Source organism: Maylandia zebra, linkage group LG4 (genome assembly GCF_041146795.1).
Source record: "Maylandia zebra isolate NMK-2024a linkage group LG4, Mzebra_GT3a, whole genome shotgun sequence".
NCBI lineage: Eukaryota > Metazoa > Chordata > Actinopteri > Cichliformes > Cichlidae > Maylandia > Maylandia zebra.
In genome coordinates, this window is record NC_135170.1 from 29,617,233 (window position 1) to 29,630,719 (window position 13,487).

Consider the following 13,487-nt stretch of genomic DNA (forward strand, 5'->3'; position numbering starts at 1 on the left):
ATTTGATTTGGTGCATGTCACATTTTCCCCTTGTATTTCAGCTTGTCTTCATGCCTCATTCCTTCTGCCTGTGATGGAGTTGGGTCGACTATTGATCTTTCTGTCAAGATGTCTGTCTGTCGATCTGTCTGTCCACAGGGCGAATATGAGGCTCTGGAGTTTTTCATCAGTTCCCGTGCCAACCCTACCCATGCCTGGCCAAGCTGAACCATCTTGTGGGATTTTTGGCTTTTAATTATAGTAAGAGAGGATTAATTATGGCAGTGGAAACAAGGGGCCATGCATTATTGATGCTATGAGTGAAGGGCTGGAGGGGGTAGAGGGTGCTAATTAAATCACTGCCCTACTGCCATGTCCTCCTCTGTCTCTGCCTTCACCATGTCTTCCACCTGCTACATCTACAGCACCCCACCCTACTTTGCTCCTGACATCCAGGCACACGTGTATTGTTGCTCTCACATATCTACCAGTCACATCACCCTCTATTATCCTTGAGGAAACCTACATGTCAAAGTTTAAACACTGAGTTTCTCTCATTGTTGCCTCATGTCCCTTCAGCTTGTCCTTCATCCTCATAGTCCTGTCTTAGAATTTTCCTCTCTGTTTTCACTGTATCTTGATTAGACTGCCGCATCCTATTAAGAGTGATTTATTCAACTGTTTAATACCCCTCAGTGGCAACACGTTTTTAAATTTGCTTTCATCCTAAACGATCACCTCAGTTTCAGTTTCAACCCCCACTAGGAAAGTTATTTCTAGTCAACAAGGGTTGAGCCTGCTTAAGAGCCAAATGTAGCAAAAGGCTGCCATCTACTGGAATTTGTTTATAATTGTATCCTTTATTATTGCTGAGTTGAGCTTTGAGTACTATCTGTATTTACCCATCACTTATCACAAATTGAAGTGGAATTTGCAATAAGTGAAGTGTAAATACTGTCAGGCTTTTTTCTTTGGAATTTCTTTTAGTGCTTATTTCATACTAGAGATTATGCCAAACAAAATGCTTAAGAGTTTAATATATTAAAAATATAACTGATAGGTTTGTAGCTTGAACCTATTCGCTGGAACGTTGAAGACAATATAATTACACAGCAAGCAAGACACGAAGTAGGCAAAGTTCTTCATGTTTCTCGTGCACGGGAGAGAACCGGACAAACGCCGTTCCTTCGCTTGACCCCAGTTGCTCTCATCTGCTCCCCCATAACACTGCTCTTTTATTGAAGTTACATGAATATACATAGCTTCATTAACATATGACGTCTACATACAAACAAAGAGTACCTTCCCTGTGTGTGTGTGTGTGTGTGTGTGTGTGTGTGTGTGTGGTCCGAGTGTGACCCCATAAATGACTTCCCTAAACCTGCTGGTCTGGAAGTCCAGCAGTTCATCTAAACAAAAGGCACTTAGCCTAAAACAGATATAGCTACGTTTATCCTACCATAAAACAATAAGAGAAGGTACGACCTCTCACATGCTCCCAGAGTGCTCTGGAATGCACACAAAGTTTGCAGACTATTAAGGATCAAACCTCTACAAATCTAAAACTAATTATAAAACTCTAAGCATATATAAGTAGATATTTCTAAGCATAAATGACAATAAACAATACAAAACCTAACAATAGCACTGTAATATAATTTGTTGATATAAAAAGCAACCTAATTTCTGGCAGGTGTGCTTTCCGCAAGTGAAAGTGATATGCAGGGTGTTGCACAAATTAATCTACAAAGTTACTTTATGTGAAAGTCCACCAAAGAGACTACAGGACACACACACACACACACACACACACACACACACACACACACACACACACACACACACACACACACACACACACACACACACACATATATATATATATATATATATATTGCATCTATACTATCTAGATTTTATTGTCTAGATTTCCTGAGAATGTATAGTTGAAAGTATGAAACTTTACTGTCCTTCTGTTTGTGAACTGTGACCTCAGTGGTGTTCTAGCATGGTCTGTTGCTGGTCTTTACACACTAGTCTGGGAACCATATTTTACTTTTCAAGCAGCCTATCACACTGAAGTTAAATTTTAAGAACAATTTGCATTGACTTCTTTATTGTTTCAGAAGGTTTTGTGTCCCCTGATGTGTTGTTGTATATTGTTTTGTTCCTGAATTATTATTTTTTTCTTTGCATCTGGTGTTCCTTCACTGATTCTCTTGCAGGTTTATTTGTGCGATCTTGTCCTAACAAACTCCAGGGGGGTAATTCCTTTTATGCCTGTCTGATTTCTGCCATATTTCCATGCACAGCACTCAGTGTACCACTTCAGATGATGGCTTCCACAGATGGCACCCAGTGGTTGAAGGAACCTGATTCAATCAGACAACCTGATTTGGCGTCAAACATCCACCCTGCTGAAATGGTGAGAAAAATCTGAAAACAATCCAAGTTCTGCACAAAAATAACTCATAACCCCCCCTTCCACTAGCACTAATATCTAATCAGCCAATAAGATCGCAGCAATTCAGTGCTTTAGACATTGTCAGGATGAAGTGCTTAAGTTCACACCAAGTATCAGAATGTGGGCAAAAAGTAATTTAAGTGACTTTGAGTGTTTTTTTGGTCAGAATATTGTGGAAACTGCTAATCTCCTGGGATTGTCCTGCACAACCATCTCTAGGCTTTACCGTCAAGAAAAAAGATAATATCCAGTAGCTGGCAGTTCTTTGGTGAAAATGCCTTTGATGTCTGAGGACAGATGAGAATGACCAGACTTAATCAAGCTGATGGTAAAGCATCGATCAGAGAGCATCCCTGAATGCACCACACATCAAACCTAGAAGTAGACGACCATACCAGATACCACTTCTGTCAGCTAAGAACACAAAAACTGAGGGTCCAATTCATATAGGTTCACCAAAATTGGACAATAGAAGATGTGAAAAATTTTCCCTTCATTTCTGCTGTGACATTAGGGTGGTCGGGTCAGAATTTGTCAGAATCATGTAAACATGAGGCAAAATCTATGAGCAATGTTTTCAAAGAATTAAGGTCATTCTGAAGGCACAAGGGGATAGAGCCAAGTACCAGAAAGGTGTACCTAATAAAGTGACCAAGGAGTGTATGCATATATACATAAAAACAAATGAAAAGAAGTAAAGCCTTCAAGACGAAAGTCGTTTAAGAACTTGTAATTACACTAGTAGAACAGTAGATGGTACACAAGCATCTTTAGTCAACACAATGCAACATAATGTCACCACAGTTGGTGCTGATACTGCTGGGAAGGGCAGCTTTCCCAGGTGTATCCGACTGTGGTTTTTTATATGAACAGAGCGTGTTTATTGTGCGATGGTATGTTATATAACTGGATGAGTGAGGAGTCAAGTGAGGTGCTGACTGATACACAGTATCTCTCTGTGCCCCTCAACTGAGATACCACCTGCTATTATGTTATAAAGCCTCTCTGTCATCCAGACTAATGGAATACTTCACCTTTCACAGTGATTTTTCTCCCTGAAATCCCCTGTGAATGTGCGGGTTTATTACTACTACAGGACCCAGCAGGTAGAGAGAATTATGCTAGCCTCAAAGAGACGGGTTAATCTGTTATATTGTTGCTTTTTTACCAACACAGTTCCTTGTTCCCTTTTGTTTTTGACACGACTTCATTGAGATAACCAGAATGCATTTCGTGCTTGAAATGGTTAGGGTATCTTCTGCAGGGGGTCTAATGCACCTGTGAATTAGTTTCATAACAGGAAGGCTTTTGTCAGATGGCACAAGATGCTCTGTTTAGGAGCAGATAGAATTGCAGACCTTTTATCTGGGTTGGAGTGTCTCCACTGTGAGTACTTGTGTGCGTGAGTTTACAGTACACATGCCACACATTTTGTACAGGTTGTCCCTGCTGTCTGCTGGAGTTATTATAAAGCTCGCTGTTCTAAAGCAGCTAGTAAGATCTATCTTCAGAAGGTTTTTCCTGTGGTTTTGCCAAAACAGTGATTTAATGACAAGGCGGAAGCTAAATGAATAAACACTGTGAAGTGCAATAAAAATAGAGCTAGAGACATGCGAGTCTGCATATCGATGAGTTTAGACAGTGTCTGTAAATACACGCAGCAGCATCATGAGTAGAGCAAGTGACATAACTGATTTAATTAGAGCTACAAATAAATACTGACTTCCCCGGAGATATTCACTACAGGTAGGCCGGCACTAGTGTAACAGTGCACAAATTGAAAAATTAGATAGCTTAGTATCAGAGCATTAAAACATTTTTTCCCCTTTGAAGTAGTTTTATTTGTTAATCCCTTCATGCACAAATGAGTTCTGTAGAATATCTGTTTGCTTTCCAATTAGAGCAATTTGTTCTACTTGTCAGTGTGTCGGCAATGTGGAGTAATGTCGTTAATATGACAGGCGGTCGGGGGATTTTACAATGCCTGGCTGCTCTGATTTGAAAGCTTACCTGACAATTTGTCTCTGTAGTAATCCATACAACCAAAGCGGGAGGATGCTCCTGATTAGCATGTAATGTTTGAATACATTTTCCCTGTATAATGCACTGAAATAGTCAGCCTTGCGTATTCTACTGAACCAAACGGTTTCATCTTTTAACATAATTTCAGCTGCTTTCGTGGAACTGTACACAATGAGCTGGCAGAACAGAGCAGCAGCCAGTAACAGCAACATTAAATACTGTTAGATTTTCCTAGAAATAGAAGGAGTCGACTGAATTTAGAAAAAAAAAATCTGATTTACTAGTGCCCTAAATCTGATTTACTGGTGCTCTAATGTAATTTAGCTGGTATGTGCTTTGCATCATGTGCAGCATAATGATGGTGAATCTTCAGTAAAATATGAAATCATTTAGTTAGAGTGTTTAAAATGTGCTTTTATTATGAAGTATGAATTTTAAAGGGTTATTTTAAGTATCAATAACAGCACACTCTTTTCTGACCAGTTTTAATGATCGTTTATTATCATTTATTTTAAATCTCTTTTTTTATCGTATTTTACTTGATTTATAAACACTTTCTTTTTATTTGCTGCTCCTTTCTTCTCTAAATCCTGTCTTATTTTGCCCGAGAATTGTGATTGCTTTTCGAAGAACTACAGCGTTATCTGTAATTGAAGTTTCAGATCCCAGATGATCATCCTGTTTATGTTTACTGTGCCAGCATCACACTTGCTCATTCAGTCTGTGTGTTTTCTTTTTCTCTGTTTTTATTTATTCACTTTTACAAAAAACCCTCCAAGAACCAGAAATTTATTTTATTCCACTGTGGAGAACACAAGTGTGAGATCTCTACATCAAGCACCATTTACGCAATCTATATGACGTCTACTGTATTGTCAGTGGATATCCTGGGTTTTCTGATTTGTGGAATTTGGACTAACAGAGCACTTTCTTTTCAAAATGACAGAAATTGCAACTTTCATATTTTATGGCCAGAAGGGATGTTTAGTAATGAATTTTCATTCAGATATTATGATGCTAAAAATCAAATTGTCTGCAATTTGATAGTTTTAACTTAGTATTTCAGAAATGTATAGGAATTTTTACTCCTTCCAAAACAAAAACCTCACATTTTCAATTTATGTCCATACTTCAGGTAAAAGAGGACTGTGGTGGAAGTCATTATAGCAGGAAGGACATGGTTAATTTAGAGGTGGTATGTTATAGAAGAATTGTGTAATGTAAGGTTCTGATGCTTTTAAGCATTAGGATTTCTAAAAGGGAAAAAACAATATTTTTTTAATTCACAGTCATGCACATCATCTATCCTACTGAATATCCTGTTAATTTATATAATAAATAAACTATACGATAAAAGGGCATTAAACTATACCCCTACTGAAACTGGGTTGTTTTTCATGATGAAACCTGAAAACAGGATACTGCAGCTGATCTGATTACATCAAAAAGAAAATAGGTAACCAGGTTTTAGAAAAAAAAAAGTCAGATTGCACAAACCAGAGAATGGTGCTCATCTCTAAAGGTAGCATTAAAACCTAAAACACTGAAAACATTGTTCAGCATGACTCAGTTATAGCAAATCTGTCTCCACGACTGAGTTTATACAGATTCTCCAGTATTAGGCAGCCCATCAAAGTCATAAATTATCAATTATCAATCAATTAAAATCAATTATCTTGATGTCTCTGATGAGGGGGAAAGAATAAAGTTCTCTGGAAGGTGAGACCTCTCTTAAACAGAGAGGCTGCCTGAATCTGCCCAAACGAATTCCTGTGACATGTTTCTAGCAACCACAATGCTAAAATTATTTAAAAAAAATCTAAATATCAAAACAATTCTTTCTTAGATGAAAACAATGTTGAAGACAAACATACATATCAGCTTTGGTGCTTTTTGGTGCATTTTTTTTTTTAGCTTTATCTACTGACTGTGACATAGCGCAGTTGCAGATTTCCATCTTAGCCAGCTTCACTGTCAAGCAGGTCTCTTCAGCTACTAGTGCTAGCAGAGCTTTAAGTTCTTTCTGGGTTTATCACTTATCTTAAAATGGGTTTAAAATTTTTTGACAAAAAGATGAGCTAAGTCCTGTTTGCACTTGTCAACACTCATGATAAACAGATCCTTATTCTGAGTCAGCTTGGCAGATTTAATTCCTGTGAAGTGGGCAGCATGCTGGAATTTGCATCTGATTACAGCATTGATATAGTTTCTTCTCTCAAACCTGCCTCCCAACAGAACCCTGCAAAGAAACCTGTTACAGAGTTTCAGTAGGATTTAAAAATAGGCCACAAAATGGTCTGCACTGATATGTATTTATATTCAAATACCTAAGGAATATATTTAGTTTAGTCCAGATCCCGAATGCACCATCAGTATGAGAAGAGGGAAATGAGTGGTTTATTGAGTGATGCATGAACTCCATCTTTTGATACTTTGATATGTTTGTAGTATAAGCAAAAAGGGAGAATGACCTTAAACTTGTCACTTGTATTTTCTGTCTCTGTTTGATTAGGTTCAAATTATAAATGAGGCGTTAAATTACAGTGTTAGGTTTAGGTGCCGGTACCACTTCATTATGCTTGGGGGAAGCTTATAGTTTGACTATAAGTTGCTTCTAGTTTGAGGAAACAAAGTTGGAAACAAATTCCTTACATATGCTGTCCCAAAGGAATAGTGTGAAAAGCAGATGTGATGTTTTTCCTCTTTTTTTTCTTTCTTTACTAGCTTTAGCTTGATGGTATTTTTAGCTGTACGCAGCAGCGGCAGTTCCCCTTTCTTTTTAAATTGGGCAAAATTGCTCAGAACTATAAACAGTGTGGGAAATTAGTCTTACAAAACAACAGAAAACAAACAAACCTCTGAACGTGATCATCAGCCTCAAGTGTAGCTTACAACACAGGCTCACGACTCTTTGGATTATTGAAGTAAAAGTCATAATCCTACTTAGGTAATGGTGAAGAATTTTTAGTGGAGAAATGGATTAAGCTGCAAATTAAAACCTGAGTTCAGTAGATTACATGGATATTTGTTTGAAGTAAGATGCACCATTGGTCATGTCCATGCTGTCATCCAGTGCAAGTAGGCATTGGGTGGGACTCTTACACTAGAAGTAGGAGGACATATTTTAAGAGGGCCTTGTGCTATCTCATGCCCCATCATTGACAGACATTTGGTACTCAGTTACAGTAGCTGGACTTCTTTAAAGGTTGTGCCTCTTTTACCTATCTTTTAATTCTTTTTAGCAGTGTAGCATGAGAAAAAGGAGGATGTAAATGAAGTGAAACAAAACATTTAAAACGACTTCACTTGTAGGTTTTCAGGCACTGCACAAAAGAGAGGCCTCTTTGTCTTGCTGTTACTAATGGTACTGATCTGACAGAGGCTAATTAGAGCTTTCCTGTAATGGCAATATTATAGTTCTGAGGAATGCCTGCAAAGCATTCCTTCATATTTGTACAGAGACCAAGTTGAGTCCCAAATCTGTGTCTTATTTGCTATGACGAGAACAAAGGCACTGAAGTGCACCTGTATTTATTACATTTGGTCAAATGTGCCTTTCAAGCTCTAGTAAACCTCCCTGATATATAAAGTATGCTTCATGTCACTCTGCAATGGGGCTATCTTTTAAGCATAAAGAAAAATCTCTGTTTGATCATTGCCTCATTGTCGATTTGAACTACTCAATCTCTGGATTCATTAAAAGTTGGAATCTGTACCTTGTAGTAAACTAGACATTTACACAGACCCTTTTACACAGTCTTTATAAAATAAATAAATAAATACAATTGTGCAATCCCCCTGAACACACTACAAGTTATGCAACCACTCTGGAACAAAATCAAATAGCAGTGCATTACTGAAATTTCTTTAGAAGCACTCAGCAACATCTGAGACAATCTGTATGTACTCTATTTTTTCATAAACCTCAAATCGCGACCTTTTGGGACTTCATGTAGCAGATGAAGATAATAATCCACTAATGAGTTGCATCTTGCAGGCATGTGGAGGTGGTGCTTTGCTTTGAACAGAAGTGGCTTTGTAGCAGGGTCCAACACTCAGGCAAACCCTTGAAAATGCAATATGCATTCTGGCAAGTTCATTTTGTTCTTACCAGCAGGATAAACACTCAGTTTACTCTTTTTCTTTCAGACTCTGTAGATGCAGTCCCCAAGTGCCATATATACCTTGACCTTCTTTGTTATGGCCACAAAGTCCCTCCAGCCCCTTGTGCACTTCCTATTCCTCCTCCACTATCACCAACACTATAGCTGACTCCTTCATTCCAGCCTATGCCAAAGCCCAACTCTGTCCTGAGGCCAAATCCACTCCTCTCCACTGTCCAAATCCCTCTGCCATGTGAGTGAAATAACAGCAAGGCCCTGAAAATAACACTGACGCTGTCCTCTTTTCCCTGTATGTCACCACAATGTCTTCCCCCTCTCTCATTCTCACTTGTATCTTCTCCATGTTTGTCATCTAAAGATCACTATGTCCCATTCACTCTAAATCATACAAGCCAAGGTTGTGATAAGTTTTATCTTATTTGGCATACATTTACTTGTTTTTTTCACTGAGATCCAATCAAGCTTTTGACAGAAGGACATCCTGAGTATTTCTCTCTGACAATCGTGGTACTTTCCCTGACTGCTATCAGTCATATGGTCATAGCATTACATACAACACCGCCTGTAAATCCAGTAATGTCGGTGGCATCGGCTTAGCAGCAGGATCCCTCTGTACATTCCTCCTGCATACGGCACGTATCACTCTCCTCTTGTTTATCTCTCCTTGCACTCCCTGCCACCCTCATCTCCCATCATAAATCTCTCACATATAGAGGCCAAAAGAGGCTCAGCTGATGTGATGAGATTACTATTTTTTTCTGATTACAAATCAACTTCAGCTTAAATAGGTAGAAAAAAGCGTTGCCCACCCTCCACCCCTTGTCACGTCTTCTTTTCCCTCCTCCCCATTTACTGTGACTCCTCCCTCTCCCTGAATATCTCCACCTTCTTTTGGTCACTGGCCCCTCCCCTCCACTCTCTATCCACCCACTTCGCTCCCTCACAGCCAGATCTAAGGACATGCCTCATTCACTCCTGCTGCACAGGTTTAAAGGGACTGCAAACAGGGAAAGAGTGAAACCCAGAGAGGTGTAGGGGGATTTTAGCAGCTGCAGGAGAGCAAAAGAGGTGAAAAAAAGTCTTTTCACTTTTTCTAAGAGAGGTAGAAATAGAGAGAGATTGTGAAGGAGTGAAGCAAGAGAAAGAAGAAAAGTCTTCAGGACTGGGACTACCCAGGAGTGGGAGGTTCCTCTTGGAGGTTATAGAGATTTCCAGCTGCTTCCTCTCCTCTCTGCTGGGAGTCAGACCTCCAGGATCCAGAGCCATGGAGCCCTCTGTGTCACCCGAGGTCGAGGGGGAGCCCAAGGAGAGGAAGAAGATCCAGTTTGCTGTGCCAGCCAATGCACCCACCAACCTGGATCCACGGCAAGTGGAGATGGTGAGCAGGCGCTGGTCAGGTTACTGTATGGCCCATAAGGACAAGTTCTGTTTGTGTTTCTGAATATTCACTATTGGAGTTTAACAGATGAATTTCTCTTTGGTAGTTTCCCATCCAAATACCATTCCCTCATACAAATACAGAGGCCACATTGTTTGTTGGATTCTGTACATGCAATGGCAAAATTTCTCTCTTCACAGCATCTTCTCTCTGCAAGTTTTCTCTCTGCTTTGTGTCACTTTGACAGCTTTGCAATAGAAAGATAAATTTGATTGCTGTGTTAGACACTGTTGAGAAATTTTGATGACATTTCCCTCTCTTCGTTTTGGTTTCCTCTTGAGATTAGTGCCTTGTTGCTGCCTCATGTCATCCTGACCTGTTTAAAACTGTGACATTGATACAAAAGTCATTATCTTCTGTTTCACGCCAGCTTTGCTCCTTCTGTGACATTTTGTTTGTAAAAAACATATTTTAGTCCTTGGCTGTTTGGCACCTTCTCTGACCTTTGAGATAAGCTTTTGCTAGTAATATCCTTTAGTCCTCTTTTACCACAGCGCTATCTTATCACCGACTCAGCAATGCCTGCATTTTTCTGTGGAAGTTTTTATGCTCATTTTTCATGGGACAACTGAGATCTCTCCTTTTGGCGCTAATGTCGGTGGCTCTTATTTTAGATCTGGGATAAGTGGGCCAAAGTAGAAACTGTTTAGTATCTTAGAATGATCGAGGACAGCGACTCATTTCTCATGAGGGCTTGATGAGAGAAAGGTTGGGAGGACAAGTGTGAGATGTTCTATATGAAGGAAGGGAAAGAGACAAAGATACAAAGCCTGATCTTTACCTGTCTGGGGTCAGCTCCCATAGTGTCTGCCCCTGTTTCACTGCTTGCAAAATAGAGGCTTTTAATAAAGAACAGTGATCTCTGATAACACTTTGTCATTACCCTGGCTGATTGCACTTAACTTTCACGAGTTTATTTGGAGATTGTGCTGAATTTCCTCCATGTTTTTTGTCTTATCTCATGTTCTCATGTATCTCTGCTACAGGATACATTTTTAAAATGGAAAATTTTCACAGCACTTCATAAGACTTTTACTTAAAAATAAATATAAACACGTGCTGTCCTCCTTCCCCTCTAATTCTCTTTCTCCCTTATGCCCTGCCACCATGCTATGATCCTTATCACCTCTTCCAAGAAACCACAGGATACCAATCTGGCATATGTGGGCTACGCCCTCATTTAAAAAAAAAAAAAATCCTTATTTTATTGCTCAATATTCAAAGTACAATCACGTATTTTTAGGGTTATTTGCTGGCTTTATTCTCCCAGCCAGACCCTGGGCTTCACCTTCAAATAGGGAATGTGGGTTGAAACTTCTACGTCATATTAATACTACCACATCTTTTCAGTCAAGCTTCCATGTCAGGCTTCTAATTTATTTCCCCCTTCTAATTTGGTCTTTGTCTGTACTAGTTGGAGATTTGTTCTCACTAGTTCAGGATTTTGGTGTACTAGTTAAACAAAAACTCTTTAGTTACCTTTTCAGCAAGCACAAGCTGTATATAGAGGATGGACGTAGCTTCTGGGTATGAAAAGCCAGTAGTTAAGTGGCTTAAAGTTTATGGTCTAAATCTCTAGCTTGAAGTCTTATTTAATACAGCATGATGATCATTTTGTAAATTATGGCTGTATTTGGCGATAAATAGATAATAAACAGCATGTTTTACGTCATGGCTACTTCATGAAAAGGTTGCTACCATTAGAGCCTGCAGTGTGTCAGTTTCTCAGTCAAGTATACTGTTCACTCAACAAAGCTGTTATTCAAAAGCTAAGAGGAAAGTTTGCTAAATACTCAGTTTGCAGTTTCAAAACAGACCTCAAAAACCAATGAGCAATGCCATAGTGGTTATGTCCTTCTTTCATAAACAGCTTACGTTAGCTCCAAGAGTCCATCTGTTACTAGTGATGCCCAGGTGGGCTGAATTTGTAACTCTTAAACTAAGTAATAGTTAACTAGTGATCTGCAAATTTTCTAACATGTTAATCTAATTATTATTATTAGAACTACTTAAGTACCAAGATTTTCAGCATTATGCCATTTGTGCATCAGCAACATAAAACCTTTTTGATGCTTTAGTGCCACTGATATGGATTCTGTTTCAAACAAGTTGGTTAGAAGTGCTGCTAGCTGACTTGTACATTTTTTGTAAATGACAAATTAGTGCAATGAAATTTTGAACCAGTTCTGGCAAGGCCAAAGAGCGGACTAGTGGGTAGAAAGTGTTGTGTGATGTGGAATAAATTCTCAAATGGCTTTCCCCATACAACCGTTTCAGAGGCATAGAATTAGAAAGCCTGGGGTCGGTGGTTTTATTTACTGTGCATGCAAATGGATGGATGCTGATAGTTAGAACAAGGAAGCAAATGAGCTGGTGGGGAGTATGAGAAACAGAGAGGGCATTCAGGAGAGAATGCGTGTTTATGTGTGTTTAAAAGCAGATAGCGTCTACCAGTGGTGGATGGGATTCTCCAGGGACATGTGGGTGGGCAGGGGTAACAGTTAACGACACTTGTTTAATTCCCTTCCCCTCCCATAACAATTACTGTCGCCCACTAGTCCGACTTTGCTAATGAGTTGCAATACTATTCTTTGGAACTTGTTACACAACCGGTAACATCTTACTGTTTGTTGCAATGGCATTTAAACCCCAAAACCACTATTGACTGAACTGCCTTGTTACTATGGTGACAAGCTGTCCAACTATGTCATTGAAAGCACCCCCACAGTTGGCATCTAAAAGGTCAACTTTAATGGATAGTTCTGTATATGTGATAGGTTGTTTACATAGGTAGAATTTCATTTTTTGGAGGTAAATGTGTGTGAATGCTCTTTGGTGACGGTTCCAAGCCTCCCACGCATGGAAATGTTGCACATTTTGGGAGAATATAGCAGGTTTTGGAAATCCTTTAAAGGTGTAAGATGATTTTTTTTGAACATTTCTCACCTGCTTGTTTACTCCAGAGGAATGTTTTTGCATCTGCAAGAGCCATTATAAATAGAAGTCAAATAACACTAACATAAAACCGTCCCTAGTTGACCCAGTTTGCATGCAGATTGTCTTGGTTTTATTTTGTCACATTTTCAGACACTAATTAGTTGTTTCTTCTTCAGTATGTTGAAGGTTCATGAAATTTTGTTTGTGGCACTGCACTGAAAAATTATTTTATTGATATAAACGTTTAACCTGTATTTTTCAGATCACTCAGATAAATTAAGTCATTTCTATGTGTCATCCAGACTTTCTAATTCCACCCCTTCCATCTTTAACCTCCTGACATTGATACTCAGTGCTGGTGCTACCATCACCAGTTCTGCTTTGGTATCTTTTTGGAACTACCCTATTGCATCCATTGGAGTGTGACTGTGGGAATGCTAGGATAAAACCTTTTAAGCATAGGAAAAGGTGCTTTTATTAATGCGTGTGTGTGAAAGGGTGAGAAAGAGTGCTATATAAGAAC

The 13,487-nt window shown here is 39.1% G+C and overlaps 1 protein-coding gene across 4 annotated transcripts in view; it reads left to right on the forward strand.

Moving 5' to 3' along the window:
* Positions 1-13,487, forward strand: part of ppp1r1b (protein phosphatase 1, regulatory (inhibitor) subunit 1B) — a 32,546-nt gene continuing 19,059 nt past the window's right edge. The window contains exons 1-2 of one of the 4 annotated variants that reach the window (XM_076883365.1): positions 1-240; positions 2,292-2,404. In XM_076883365.1, coding sequence (XP_076739480.1) covers positions 2,312-2,404 — 93 coding nt within the window. In that variant the 5' untranslated portion in view covers positions 1-240; positions 2,292-2,311. Of the gene's footprint in view, positions 241-2,291; positions 2,405-9,504; positions 9,968-13,487 lie in introns of those variants that run through there. The other 3 variants (XM_023152543.2, XM_004552318.4, XM_004552319.4) reach the window with 3 other exon arrangements.